The sequence below is a fragment of the Camelina sativa genome, chromosome 11, assembly GCF_000633955.1.
Source record: "Camelina sativa cultivar DH55 chromosome 11, Cs, whole genome shotgun sequence".
Lineage (NCBI taxonomy): Eukaryota > Viridiplantae > Streptophyta > Magnoliopsida > Brassicales > Brassicaceae > Camelina > Camelina sativa.
In genome coordinates this window covers 11,831,000-11,845,125 of record NC_025695.1, presented here as the reverse complement: position 1 = coordinate 11,845,125, position 14,126 = coordinate 11,831,000, and the positions used below count along the sequence as shown (strand labels likewise).

General features: G+C 32.8%; 5 protein-coding genes across 5 annotated transcripts in view; 4 read left to right on the top strand and 1 right to left on the bottom strand.

The window, feature by feature from the left end:
- LOC104722964 (alpha carbonic anhydrase 4) overlaps nucleotides 1-726 on the top strand; it is a 2,803-nt gene extending 2,077 nt beyond the window's left edge. Inside the window, exons 4-6 of the mRNA XM_010441233.1 lie at nucleotides 133-291; nucleotides 396-449; nucleotides 555-726. Coding sequence (XP_010439535.1) covers nucleotides 133-291; nucleotides 396-449; nucleotides 555-629 — 288 coding nt within the window. The 3' untranslated portion in view covers nucleotides 630-726. The remainder of the gene's footprint in view (nucleotides 1-132; nucleotides 292-395; nucleotides 450-554) is intronic.
- Nucleotides 2,916-4,352, top strand: LOC104722963 (alpha carbonic anhydrase 4-like). Its single transcript, XM_010441232.1, has 7 exons — nucleotides 2,916-3,011; nucleotides 3,114-3,326; nucleotides 3,431-3,537; nucleotides 3,646-3,748; nucleotides 3,845-4,000; nucleotides 4,135-4,188; nucleotides 4,278-4,352. The coding sequence occupies exons 1-7, from the start codon at nucleotides 2,916-2,918 to the stop codon at nucleotides 4,350-4,352; spliced, it is 804 nt and encodes a 267-aa protein (XP_010439534.1).
- On the bottom strand, nucleotides 4,756-6,693 carry LOC104722962 (transcription initiation factor IIE subunit beta-like). The gene is made up of 5 exons (XM_010441231.2): nucleotides 6,488-6,693; nucleotides 5,842-6,102; nucleotides 5,627-5,758; nucleotides 5,419-5,535; nucleotides 4,756-5,323 (listed from the first exon to the last, which is right to left on the bottom strand). Exons 2-5 carry the CDS (start codon nucleotides 6,100-6,102, stop codon nucleotides 4,964-4,966), a joined length of 870 nt encoding a protein of 289 aa, XP_010439533.1. The 5' UTR covers nucleotides 6,488-6,693; the 3' UTR covers nucleotides 4,756-4,963.
- On the top strand, nucleotides 6,971-8,386 carry LOC104722961 (late embryogenesis abundant protein 1-like). Its single transcript, XM_010441229.2, has 2 exons — nucleotides 6,971-7,252; nucleotides 7,566-8,386. The coding sequence occupies exons 1-2, from the start codon at nucleotides 7,112-7,114 to the stop codon at nucleotides 8,235-8,237; spliced, it is 813 nt and encodes a 270-aa protein (XP_010439531.1). The 5' UTR covers nucleotides 6,971-7,111; the 3' UTR covers nucleotides 8,238-8,386.
- LOC104722960 (dof zinc finger protein DOF4.4-like) lies at nucleotides 9,620-10,679 on the top strand. Its single transcript, XM_010441228.2, has one exon. The coding sequence runs from the start codon at nucleotides 9,737-9,739 to the stop codon at nucleotides 10,475-10,477; it is 741 nt and encodes a 246-aa protein (XP_010439530.1). The 5' UTR covers nucleotides 9,620-9,736; the 3' UTR covers nucleotides 10,478-10,679.

The window sequence follows — 14,126 nt, the reverse complement described above, 5'->3', positions numbered from 1 at the left end:
GGAGTTCTTTACAAACTAGGCAAACCTAATGAATTCCTCACAAAGGTAACCGTATAATACTTAATATTGTATTTTTAGAGATTTTGCTTGATGATTTTGTAATTTTCGAAAATAACACACATATATATGCAGCTACTAAATGGAATAAAAGCAGTGGGAAACAAAGAGGTAGATCTAGGTGTGATTGATCCTCGAGAGATTAGGTTTCAAACCAGAAAATTCTATAGATACATTGGCTCTCTCACTGTTCCTCCATGCACCGAAGGCGTTCTTTGGACTGTCGTCAAAAGGGTATTTACATTTTTGTTTCATTTTTATATAAATTGTTATATAATGATCTTAGCTTCCTTCTTAACTCATTACATATGCATGATCCTTCGTGTATGTATATGTAGGTGAACACAATATCAATGGAGCAAATCACAGCTCTGAGGGAAGCCGTTGATGATGTGAGTAGTCGAAATTGCCTTTATGTAGTAATTTCATGAGCAAATATTGACTTGAGTTTTTTTTTTTAATTACCAATTAATTAATTAATTTACCCAACTGAATAGGGGTTTGAGACAAATTCAAGACCGGTTCAAGACTCAAAGGGAAGATCAGTTTGGTTCTACGATCCAAATGTTTGATTTAATGATTTCATTTATTTTGTAATACCCTTTACCAAATATACTATTTTGTAATATCAAAGATTTTTCGAACTTTAATTAAGAAAGCAATGAGTTAACTCCATTCATGTTTCAATATCAGCAATGTTCCTCAATATACCATTAGTAATACTCCACTAATCCTCATCGGAAAAGAACAAAGTTACCTGATTACATTAACACTAGGAAATATCCCGGTCAACATTTTTTTTTGTAAAGTTACAATATAATAATAAAAGTTTATTGTTATATTTTTAAAAAATATATATATATTTTGTTTGAGATAATATTTATTTTTAATTGTTCTGTAAATCATTATAAGTCTTTTTGAATACTAATTATTTTAGAATATTATAGCATTTTATTTTTGATTTATATTATAGTTTTATATTGTTTTTTTGTTGTATTTGCATCCTTATTTTGTGAAATATGAAGTAGTAATTTTAATATTATAATTGTGAGCAAATAAAATTTATAAATTTATCAACTATATAAATTTAGTTTTACAAACCCGCCAATGTGGAAATTAAAACACACATTTTATTTTCATAGATCAAGTAATATATCTTCGTTTTTAAAAATTCAAATCACAACATATGCAGAAAAAAAATCTATATTTATTAATCATAAGTATTATATGATAATTCCAAACAATTTGTAAATAAAATAAAATAAAAATGATAGGAGAATCATAATTCGAAATCTTAACAAAATGTTCGAAATCTACTTGGATATAAAATCTTAGTTTTTGAATTTCTAATTGGTTTATATTTTTAAAAAAATATTTAGTATTCGTCCATAATTTATTAGAGAGAGAAATGGCATGACAATGTAAAATTAAAGAGGAAAATAATCTCTACTTGAAAAAATTTTATCTGTATTTTTTAGAAATCTTAGCTGTTAATTTTTATTTTTTTTTATTTTTTTCAAGTAAAAATTATTTTTGATTTGAATAAATTTCTTTTACTTTTCTAGATTTTTTTATATTTGATATGTCAGCGTTTTGTATTTTTTAGTTAATTATATTTATTTACACATTTTAAAGTTAGTTTCATATTTGTACTTCCCAATTAATATGGTAGGATTACTAACCACTTACCACTCTGTCATATATATAAAAGCAAGCAGTCTAAGCTACTAAATCTAACTCTAATTAAGCACATATATACTCTAATTAAGAACACCTAAAGATAAAATGGTCAGAGAGAGAGGGAGAAAGACTAGTCAACAAGATTAATGGTAAGGTTAGAGAGTTTGTCCTTGAGCACTCGGCGAGAGGAGTCGTCATATATCCTTCAAACCCTTCCTCTTCCTGATGTATTCAATACTTGTTAACTTATTCTAACAATAATAGATTAATACAATTAATATATTCGATCAATAGCACTTTCTTTCACAATTTTTTTTTTAATATATTCAAATATCACCAAGCCAATCCATCAAAGAATCTCTATTAGTCTATAAAACCAGAATAACGAGAAAATGTTGTTTAATTACACACAGAAATACATTTGGTACGTAGCTAATCATCACGTCCCATTTTTTAAGCAAATCAGAATCGTAGTTGAACAACCAAAGTCAAGTGAGAGAATCGCCGTTAAGCTAAAGGGAAGGCCAAAAGAGATAGCCTATATAAAATACACATGGTTTACTCCATTTAGGGTTTTGTGTTTTCGGTACCTTTATATATGTAACATTCACCTTATAAAGTTTTCACATGTGTGTAATTTTATGCAACTTTATGTACATTTCGTTTTCGATCGGTACATTTTTACTAATAATAAAATTAAAAAAAATGATGAAAGCCCATAATCTACGGAAGCAAGCTAGAGAATGCAAGTAGAGAGATTTCAAATAAGCCATGTTTTGTTTGTTCAAGTCGTTCGTTATTATTCAACATATTCTCTTATGAAAAAGTCCAATTCTATTATCCAGGTCGATTTTAATCTTTGTCATATTGTCATAGCTCACATAAACTTACTATAAAATCCCAAATTAGAAAACTCAACCAAATGGAACCAATGAACTGTTTTTTTTTTTGGTTTTGGTTATCATTGAGAAATCAGTTTTATTTTTTTACAATAGATGCACCAAATTAATAACTAATAATTCGCATTTCGCAGCAACCGCAAAAGTTACAAAATAACAACAAAACAAACCTTTCCATAAAGCCTCTTTTATAAATAGGTTAATATCTCTTAACTCTTTCATTGTCCAAAACACTCAAGAAGATTAAACACAATCAATTCTCAAAAGAATTATTTAAAAATGGATCCAAACACAAAAACAATTTTCTTGTTTGCAATGTTTTTCTTCGATATATTTTCCCCTAATATTCTACTCGTTTATGCTCGTGAATTCGGTATGATTCCTATATCCCTACCTATTGTACTCTAGTAATCTGATCTTTTTTGGATCTTAATTATGAATTTATTACTATAATAATTTGAAAAAATAGGCCACAACCACAAAGCATCATATACATACAAACAAAAAACAGACAAAGGACCAGAGGGATGGGGTAACATAAATCCTGATTGGAAAGTTTGTAACACCGGAAATTTTCAATCTCCGATCGATCTTACCAACGAAAGAGTCAGTCTTGTTCATGATCAAGCATGGAAATTAGATTACAAACCAGCTCCGGCTGTAATTGTAAACAGAGGACATGACATTATGGTAGTTACACATTTTCTAATTCATCATAGTTGTTATATTTTCCACTTAATTATATTATTAATAATACATTATGGTGATTTAAATCTTGATACAATTAAAAATAGGTATCGTGGAAAGGAGATGCTGGAAAAGTAACAATACATCAAACGGATTATAAATTGGTGCAATGCCATTGGCATACCCCCTCTGAGCATACCATTAACGGAACTAGGTTTGTATTATTTTTTTTTTCAGCAAATGGCAAAAGAAATAAAAACAATTTCGCTTACACCAAATTTGTCAAAACTTTTAGATGATTATTTTTTTTAATGTGTTATAGTTACGATTTGGAGCTTCACATGGTTCACACGAGTGCTCATGGCAAAAATTCAGTGATTGGTGTTCTTTACAAATTAGGTGAACCTAATGAATTCATCGCAAAGGTACAGTTTACATATATATATATATATATATATGATTATATTATTTTCAAAATTTGTTTTATCATTTGTAAATTTCAAAATAAAATATACATGCAGCTACTAAATGGAATAAAAGGAGTGGAGAAAAAAGAGAAAGATATAGGGATGGTGGATCCTCGAGAGGCTAGGTTTCATAGCAAAATCTATAGATACATTGGGTCTTTAACTGCTCCTCCTTGCACTGAAGGTGTTATTTGGACCGTACTCACAAAGGTACGCATTAGTATAATTTTTGTTTCATTTTATAAATTTGATAACCTTTTTTATTCATTACATATATATTTCATTTTTCGTTATATACAAATACTGCAAAATATCAGTAAATTTTCGTATATTGGTATATGTAGGTGAACACAGTATCAATGGAGCAAATTACAGCTCTGAAGGAAGCCGTTGACGATGTAAGTACATAGTCGAAATTAATTATGTAACTTCATTGGAATAATACTGATTTAGTTTATTTCTAATTAATTAATTGAATGATCAATAGGGGTTTGAGGCAAATTCAAGACCGGTTCAAGACCCACATGGAAGATCAGTTTGGTTCTACAATCATAATGTTTGATAGATTAAATTAATTTAATATTTTTTTGTAATATCCTTTTGCATAAAAAGAATTTATCTATATTTTGTAGTGTCGAGAATGTTCGAACGTGAATAAAGAAACAGTGAGTTGCATTAATTCATTCTTAAAATAAAAGTATATATAAACATCACATCATCAATTGCTCCCTACCTCAAACCTTTTCTCTATCTGATACTGGTCACCAGTGTCAGTGTGTTAGCCTTTATATCCCTGTTCGAGTGAGTAAGTTGTTATCAAGTCCCAAAGACACACTGTGGAAAGGCTTGCCTTAAGGTACCCTTAGCTGACTCGAGAACTGAAGAATCTGTATCATCAAGAATCTTTAGCTCATGCCAAGAGGCCCAAGATCATATTTCAATGATTTGATGATCACTATACAAAATACAAGTTGTCTTTGTTAATGTGAACTCTATTTCGTTTGTCATGATTTTGATTTTATCGTAACTTGTAAGAGAAACATATGTTTGGTACTTCATCAAGAATAGATGTCAATACTTTCCTCCTCTTTTGACTTATTAGTTCAGAGAACTGGAGTAGGAAAAATTAAATAGGACCGGAGACGAAGAACTTCAAAGCGCAATGTATGTGGCTCAGTTCCGAGAACTGCTAGCGTTAATGCTGTTGAAGAGCTCAGGCATATGAGAATTGGTGAGTTTGGTTCTCTTGCTGATCTCTTGTTTCTTCTTCTTCTTATCTATGGGTTTATTCGGTACGCCATGGAGCTGTTCAGCAGCTCTCCTCTCCGCAGTGTTTGTGGCCGGCCTCAAACCAATCTTTCGCAGCTCCTTCTCCACGTCTAGCATGTCGCTCGGGGTTTCCATGTCGCGGAATATAGCTTTCAATTCGTTATCAATCTTAAACGGATAGATGGGCTCATTTGGATGCGCAATGCCCTCTTTTGAAACAGTGTTTCCTGTAATCCAAAAAATGTCACCTGAAGCTGCCAGAGCCTGCAAACACACAAAACAACCTTAAAACACTTAACAAAATGGCATTTGTATTTCCCAAATTAAACAACACAATGCAATGCAATGCAATGCTTGACCTGCAAATCTTCCATGATGTTTGGGTATGCATCTTTGAGATCAGCCACATCAATCCCATTTTGGTATTTGAATACCAACGAACGAAGCTGGCTCTTGTCCTTCACATCGTGCCTAGCCTGTGACGTGACGCCAGAGTAGCAGAATTTAAAGAGATAATGAAAAACTAATTAATTAATCAACCTTGAATGAAATGTTTTAGAATATTACCTTGTAAGAGAACCTTCTTCCGTCATAATGCACTCTAGGATTCTTCCTCAAACTATCAAGAACAGCCTTATTGGCATTCATATCAACGTAACAAGCTTTGTTTATTTGCTCTGTCGTATATGCTTGCCTTGTCTACAAGACAACTCAACTTGATTATATAAATTACATGCTCATATAACGGAAGAACAAAGAGAGAGGGAGACAAAAATTATAACCTTCAACAAAAGATCAATGACAAGCTTCATTTGAGCTCCAACAGCACCATTTCTTATGTTGTTAATGTACTGAAGTTGCTTGGTATTGTCTGAAAACCTGAGAGGAGGATCAGGCTTAGTCTGAGTGATCGCTGCAGGAAGAGGCACGTTCTGCCTCGACGAAGGCCCCGATCTTTCTCTTGAAGAAGCAATGCTAGAAAGCGTAGATTGACATTTCTCTTGCTGTTTGTTGAACTTATCTAGCTGCTCCTTTAGAGCCATCTGAATTTTTACAGAGAAAAACAATGACCTTAACCTTTCAATATTAATTCTGAATGCGCAGAGACTACAAAACTTTGGTTACTTGATATGGCCATGTACAAAATTTCAAAAACTACGAAAACTTCATCTGAGATCTAATTCATATTTGTATTTTATAAAAAAAAAAGAAAAAAAAAAACTACGATCCCTATTCATAGGTCACATCATGAGAAAATCAAAATCGACATCATGAGACTCAGAAGATCATGGACACAAAGTAACTTCATTGATAAAAAATTTATATAGAATTAGAGTTTGCGTAATAGACAAGGCTGATTCCCCCAAAAATTAGGGTTTCCACTCGATGAGATTTTCTATACATAGGGTTTAGTCAATCTAGACAAACCTTAGAGAAAGAATGAAGCAAGGGATTGGAATCGAAAACAGAAACTTGATTTTTTTTTTTGGTTGATCAATGAGTTTTTGGATTGTGAAAGAGAGATTGAGACGTGCTTTAGGGTTTGTTGTTTGTCGAAACTGATGAATCTGATCAAACCCTTCGAAAGTTAAAATGAAAGGCTAATTTTAGGGTCTGTGATTAAAGCAAATATAAAGAAAATAAAAAGTGTGTAAAAAAAAAGGAATTGGTCCTCTAAGAAAAAGAAATAATCTCATGGGCCTTTTATTATGTTAGTCAATTGAGTTGTATTATATTTACCCTAAATGGGTAATTTACATTAACCTAACCCACATAAAAACGGTGCGCTTAATTAGTGAAAAAACCAAAACTGTTGACGTGTTAAACACGTGTCGTCAAAATCTACACGTGTCACATGCTTGTGCTGCCAGCTTCTCTGTTAAGGTGCAACGTATTAGAGAAACCGACCTTGAAGACGCACTGCAATTAGAGAAGAAGAAGAAGAAGAAGAGGAAGAAGAGGGATCTCTATCCCATTGTATCTCATATAGCAAAAACAAAAAGTCTAAGAATTTCGAAGAAAAAATTATTGTGTTTCTTGATTTGATTGAAAATGGCGGCGATGCAACTAACAAGAACTGCTCTCTTTGGCCTCTCAAAGGCTTTCCCTGGAATCAAAACTCCGGCAACTCTAGCTGCTTCTACTAGGAAAATCTCTCGCGTCTGCTTCGCCTCCTCCGTTAGCCATTCCGAGGTTATATACAATTTTTTTCATTTTCATATGGTTTCTAGTCTCATGTGTGTTATTTTGTGAGTATGATTCAAGAGAGTGTGAGAGAGCACGTGATTGAGCATTTCTATTATACCTTATCGAGCCAGTCCTAGCTAACTTTATATGATACTCTATTGAACTATTATTGCATATTTAGCGGTTGTTCTATATATTATAGTTAGACTAGGCTTTGGTCCTGCTTAAGAATTAAGAAATGATATATGTAGCTCTTAGGTTAACGTGTTGGTCAAGCTACTGATACTACTAGTTCGTACCTTGTTATGTTTATTTTCAGGGGAGAGATCCGCTAGATGGCGCTAGAGATTCGAGGGCTGATTCAGCTTACGGTTCAAAGAAATGGAGGGAGGATACTGGAGAAAACTATGCCCAAGCGGCTAAAGACAAGGCTAACGAAGGAGCGAGCAAAGCTGCAGATAAAGCCTACGAGACAAAAGAGCAAGCAAAGGATAAAGCCTACGAAACAAAAGAGCAAGCAAAGGACACAGCTTACAACGCAAAAGAGACGGCTAAGGATTATGCGGAACGGACTAAAGACAAGGTGAACGAAGGTGCGTCTAAGGCAGCGGATAAAGCTGAAGATACAAAAGAAAGAGCTAAGGATTATGCTGAGGATACAATGGACGACGCAAAAGCGAAAGCTCGAGATGCGAAAGAGAAGGTCAAAGAGTATGGAGAAGATACTAAGGAGAAGGCAGAAGGGATTAAGGAGACTGTGAAGGGTAAAGCTGAGGAGCTTGGAGAGAAAACGAAGGAGACTGTGAAAGGAGCTTGGGAGAGTACCAAAAATGCTGCTCAAACCGTGACTGAAGCTGTGGTTGGGCCGGAAGATGATGCGGAGAAGGCACGGGCTGATATCGATAAAAGCGTGGAAGATCATACCAAGTCGAAATGGAAGAAACAAGAGGAGAAAGATCGGAAAGAGGATGATTTCATAACATTTAACTAATGAGGAAGACATATCTTTGTGTTGCTCTGTTTTCGGTTTATTCTCTGTTTTCAAACTAAACTTGGTCTCATGTATGTGACAATGTGAGATACATTAGTATATAACTAAATAAGACAAGGGAATCTATACTTTGTGTTCTGTTTTCAGTTTATTCTCTGTTTTCAAACTAAATGTGGTCTCATGTATGTGACAATGTCAATGTGAGATACAATAGTATATAACTAAATAGGACTAGGGAATCTATGGTTATTTATTTTTACGAGTACTAAGCTTTTATTTTGTTATGTACTTATGTCAATCTTCGTTCGGGCCATAGAAAATTTGCTGTTCGAAGGTCATGATGTTTGTTTAATTTAGTGTTCAAATCAACAAAGTTACAGTTAATTTATCTTGGTGTTTTACAGACTCTTGAAATTATGTTATTTTGTTATAGTTGAAATTCTTTACATTGTTACTATACTAGCTTGCTATGCATTATTTTCTATATAACCATTCTATTCCTCTAAATTGTATCCATTTTAAGTGCTGTAAATTTCTATGAAAATAAAAATTCACTTCCGTGATGCGCCAATGACAGACAACACGAGCATGCTGCGGTCAGGCACAGTGTCTTCTAACTCGAAGCTAATCAGCTTCTTTTATAGTTTTCTCTTCTACACTATTGATATGCTTGTTTAACTAGATTTTGGGTATTTTTTTTCTACCTAATCCTTTGATCCTTTCTATTGTTACCAATTGTACATAATTTATAAATCTGTAAGAAATTTTGTACTTCACCAATAAGAGCAGCAATAAAACCACACATAAACCATTTGTAAGAAATTTTGTATTGCACCAATGAGAGGACGCGTAAACTATACGCGCCCACATTAATTATCTTCTTTTTTTTTCTCAACAAATAACATTAATTTCATATTAAGGTTAATAACTGTCTTTTGTCTTTTTATATTATAAAAAGTCATTGTTCAAACATCATATAATGAAAATTCTGCCAAAATTTTATAATTATACACCGTGAGATAAAGCGTGAGCACACGTGTTTTCACACTCTCACTTATCATAAAACCATGCATTGCATGTTTGGTTTGCCTTATATTGTCATTAAACACTCAATGACCCTAGATTCTCTTCTGTATGTGGGATTTGACCAATTTAAGTATAGCTTCTTGATTCTTAAACTTTTTCATATAGAGACAAGAGTTAAAATTAAGAAAGTGCTTTGCATCTTTGACTAAGCTTAGCCTAAGGTTTATGGTGTGTAGATAGATCTTCAGATTTTATTAATACAAAATCTGTGACACGTTTTGCTCATAATCTCACTCTCCTAAACTCCAAAACGTATCTCTTCTTAAATTTCCACGCCCAAGAACCTATATAAGAAGACACCTTCACACCTTCCACAACACAAAACAGAGCATAGCTAGCAACAACAAGGTCTTATAATTTAAGACTTTTTTTTTTCTTTTTCTTAAGAGAGAATCAAATAGTTCTTGAGAGAAATGGATAACGTGAATGTTTTGGCAAAGGGAGAGAACCAACTGAACGGAGAGAAGCCCCCACCGCAAGTGTGTGCAAGGTGTAGCTCTTTCAACACCAAGTTCTGCTACTTTAACAACTATAGCATGTCTCAGCCGCGCTACTTCTGCAAGGAATGTCGTCGATACTGGACTCAAGGTGGGACTTTGAGGAACGTCCCGGTTGGTGGAGGTTGCCGTAAGCCCAAGCGTCCAAGGATAGAACAATCCTCTGTTTCTCAGGTGGCTTTCTTTGAGCACCAACCAATTAATCATCAACCTTTCAGGCTTGTTCATGAAAACAACGAGTCTGTTGGACTTTTTGGTGGTTCTTCTTCTCCTGCTGCTGTTGCTGCCGTTCTTGGGAAGCATTTGGGTTATTTGGCTGAACTTCGTGGTGTAACCAATGTGCCTCAAGTTCGAGGTCATCGACCAATAGTGCTGGATCGCTTGGATTTTGGTGAGGACTCGTTTCAACAAGATTATTACGATGTTGGCAATGATTTGATTGGTAATCCTTTTATCAACCAATCAATTGGTGGTGGATATGTTAATAATCATAACACTTGTTTCATAAATCAAGTGGACCTGCACAAGTGGAACCAAAGCATCAACAACACTATGAATGTGAATCATGAAGCAAGCTCTAGTGGAAGCAGAGGATCTTCAGACACCGAGACGAACAGCAACAACGGCAACAAAGATCAGAAGCACCTGTTTGATTAGATCTTCTTAACAATTTGGAAAAAACATGGTCCTTGAATTTATCGTATTACATGTTCTCTATGTCTTAAGTTAATGTCTCGTTCTGTTTTTTGTTTTTTGGGTCTTTTTTAGTTATTTAAGTTTGCATCTTTGTATCCCAAAAGATTCAGACATCAGTTGTTTGATCTTTTTTTTCTTCTTGTAATAATATATAATCTAAGCGTCACCAATGCCTTTTTTTTGTTGTTGTTGCAAATCTGCTACTTTCTCATTTGCTAAGTACTTGAACCAAACGGCCCAAACCAAAATGCGTCCAATAGAAATCGGTATGTTTTGCACAAAAGAAAAGAAAAAAAAAAATCGGCATGTATTCTCGATCGAGAATACGTACACAATTTTAAGTTTAGCGTGGCATTTGATAATTTCTTGAAAACTATATGATACAATTATCATTTTACAAAATACACTTTCCAAAGTGTATAAGTTTCGGTTTGATAAACTGATTTTGTATCCTCGATTCGGTTTGAGAATCAGTTTCTATTTTCCTAGTCAACCCAAATATTCAATATGATTATAATACTATTCCTTTTTTTTTTTTTTTGAAAAAGATTATAATGCTATTCATAATTCGTAAATTTAGATATAAATGTTTAATGATTGGCTAAAGAAACCGGGGGAAAAAATCATAGATAATTACATAAGTACTCTCTCCGTTTTTTATTAATTGTCATTTTAGAGTTAAAATTTTGTGTCATAATATTTGTCGTTTTAGATTTTCAATATAAATATTTGATAAATATTTCAATTTTATTCAATTGTTTTAATGTTTTAACCAATCGAATCGAAGAATTTATGGAGTGATACAGCGCCGGAAGTCCCCGCTAGAATCCAGGGCCTCTAGGAGTAGTGAAGAACTCTGCGATTAACCAGCTCACTTCCTTCGTTCGATAGGGCTAGACGCGCCTTACACAAACATCAAAAAATTAGAAAATATCTTTAAAAGAAATAAAACAAAAAAATTAATGGTTTTTTTAATCTGTGTGAAACAACCTTAAAAGACAGCTAATAAAAAACATAGGAAGTAGTTAACAATGATAAATATAATTATTCTTATACTTAATACTGTAGTAGTATCTGAAATGACCATAATTTCATAGCAATTATTGTGTTATACATAAAAATTACTGTTACAAAAGTAGTCCTAAAGTGTCAATCATCTAGTAGTCAAGTAGATAGGTAAATCCAAGTAAATTAAGTTTTTTTTCTATAAGATATGACCAATAAAAAATGTTGTAATACATAGAAATCAATTGAAATATTTTTTTTTAAATATAACATTTATAGTCTTTAATGAATATCTTTCTTTAAATTTGAATTTATTGTTGATAAATGTGTCTTTGAATAAATAAATAAATTTTATATGTAATTATGAATATATGTTGAACTACCTAAAAATAACATTAAATAAATACATTACATGTTATTCACTCAGATTTTCCATAGCCACACGGCCACTTATTAGAAAAAAAATCTTTAATGGATATTAAAGAAAAATCTCAACTTAACAAGGACATTGACAAAACGTTCAGATTTTGGTAGCTCATACGTGGGTTATCATACGACCGGTTAACACAAATGAGATAAAAAGCTAGATTTTGTCAGGCATCGATTCCGACAGAGATAGAGATGACTCTTCCACAACGATTTTGCCACGTTCTCTTTTTGAACTTAATTCATTTAATTTCAGTATCTCTACATATCGTTTTCAAAACTTGGCAAACGCATTGTATAACCACATAGTGTGTTAGCTAATATGGTTTATATGAATTAATTTACTACTAAAGATAAAGTGTCACATTTCATTTTTTTTAATCAAGGCACTAATTATATAAAACATAGATAGTACTGTGTTTCCGTAGAGTGTGTTATTTGTAAATAATTAGTTTAATTACACCTAATGTACTCATAATCGACGATTTGTTAAACAAGAGTAATATAGAGAAGACCATTGGTTTTAAAAGTCATTAATTAAAAAAAACGTTTCAAATTTTGAGTTGAATAGCTCACGACAAACAAAATTAAAACTTACAATACACGTGTCTGTGCATTGAATACCAAAAGCTTTTGACGGTACAAAACGTTAAAAACAAATGCCCTACGACGTGGGTAATTGACAAATTCATCTTCATATATATATATATATATATATATATATATGAGTTTCATATCTCAAGCATTTTCATAAATCAAAACCAAAATATATATCTCTCTCATTCCTTTGATTTCTTTACACATTGTTCTTGTTAATTATCGGAAAAGAAAGAAAAAAATGGCAACTTCTCGTCTAGCTAGGTTTGTATCCGAGGTTGCTCCACCTCAATTCGTGACAGTGATGAGGAGGCACAGAGCAGCGAAGCAGAAGCTAGACACAATCAAAGAAGAAGAGAACGATTGTTTCAATGGTGGTACGACGATGATGATGGCGAAAACATCTCATCATCATCATGTTTATTCAGCTTCTTCGTCTTCTTCTAGTTCGGTTTCTATATCCGGATCTAGCAGTTCTAAGAATTTTCTTGCCGAGGTTCGAAGCTCTTTTTCTGCCTTCGAAAAGTAATTAGATCTACCACATACGTGTGATGCATTTTGTATTTGATCGGGTCGATATTTTTGTTTGTACCCGTTAAATTATATAGTTTGCTTAAGATTCCGATCTTTTTATTATTATGTAAAAGGTCCGATATCAGTAGACGTGCTATACTTCTCCATTGCCGCCGTTTATAATTTCGTATTAGATGGGATTATACAAGTATATTGTAATTTTCGAAACCCCATTTTAATAAAGCTAAGGTGTAGTTCCTGTAGAAATGTTTACACATACATATATTCGAATAGTAGCAAGAATCATACTTTAGCTAACTATATATTGCATCTAAACTAATATTATATAATCTGTATTGCAATTTTTTTTTTTTGGGGGGTAACAAGTCATTTTGTTAGTACATGTACATGGCCGGTTCATAAAGAAGTTCAACTCTTCGAAGTTGGGGACTAATCATGTACAGGAACAAACATTTGCCAGCAACGCATACATAACCCCATACTCATCATGATCTTCTAGACCAAACCCTATTTGATTCTGCTCTCCCTATATAGAACAATTTATTCCTTTAGCATAACTAACAAATAAGGAAAACTTGACTACGACACTCACAAACGAAAACAATGAAATGGATTACGCGTCAATTCATAACCGGATCAGGATACAATGAGATCTGAGTACCCGTCGTCATATTAAAGAAGTACGACAGTGTGAATGAGTGTGATCGTTGCACAAAGCACAATGAGATACTCGCTAACTGTTCTTCTAAGATAGGTCATGGACTTACATCTCTATGAACAAAATTGAAATCTATTCAAAACTATATTTAAACTGAAACTAAAAGCGTGTGGTAAACAAGTAAATTTCAATTTTGTTTTTTTTAAAAAAAAATTTATGATACATTCATTAACTTGTCAACTTTTATTTTAAGAACAAGAATAATGCTCGTATTTATTACATATATATAAATATCATTTATTCTATAAAACACAAGTCACATGATGATGAAGCCACATAAGCTTTTTCGTACAGTTTGTAAACTTCTATTTAATTTCTACTTTTTTTGGG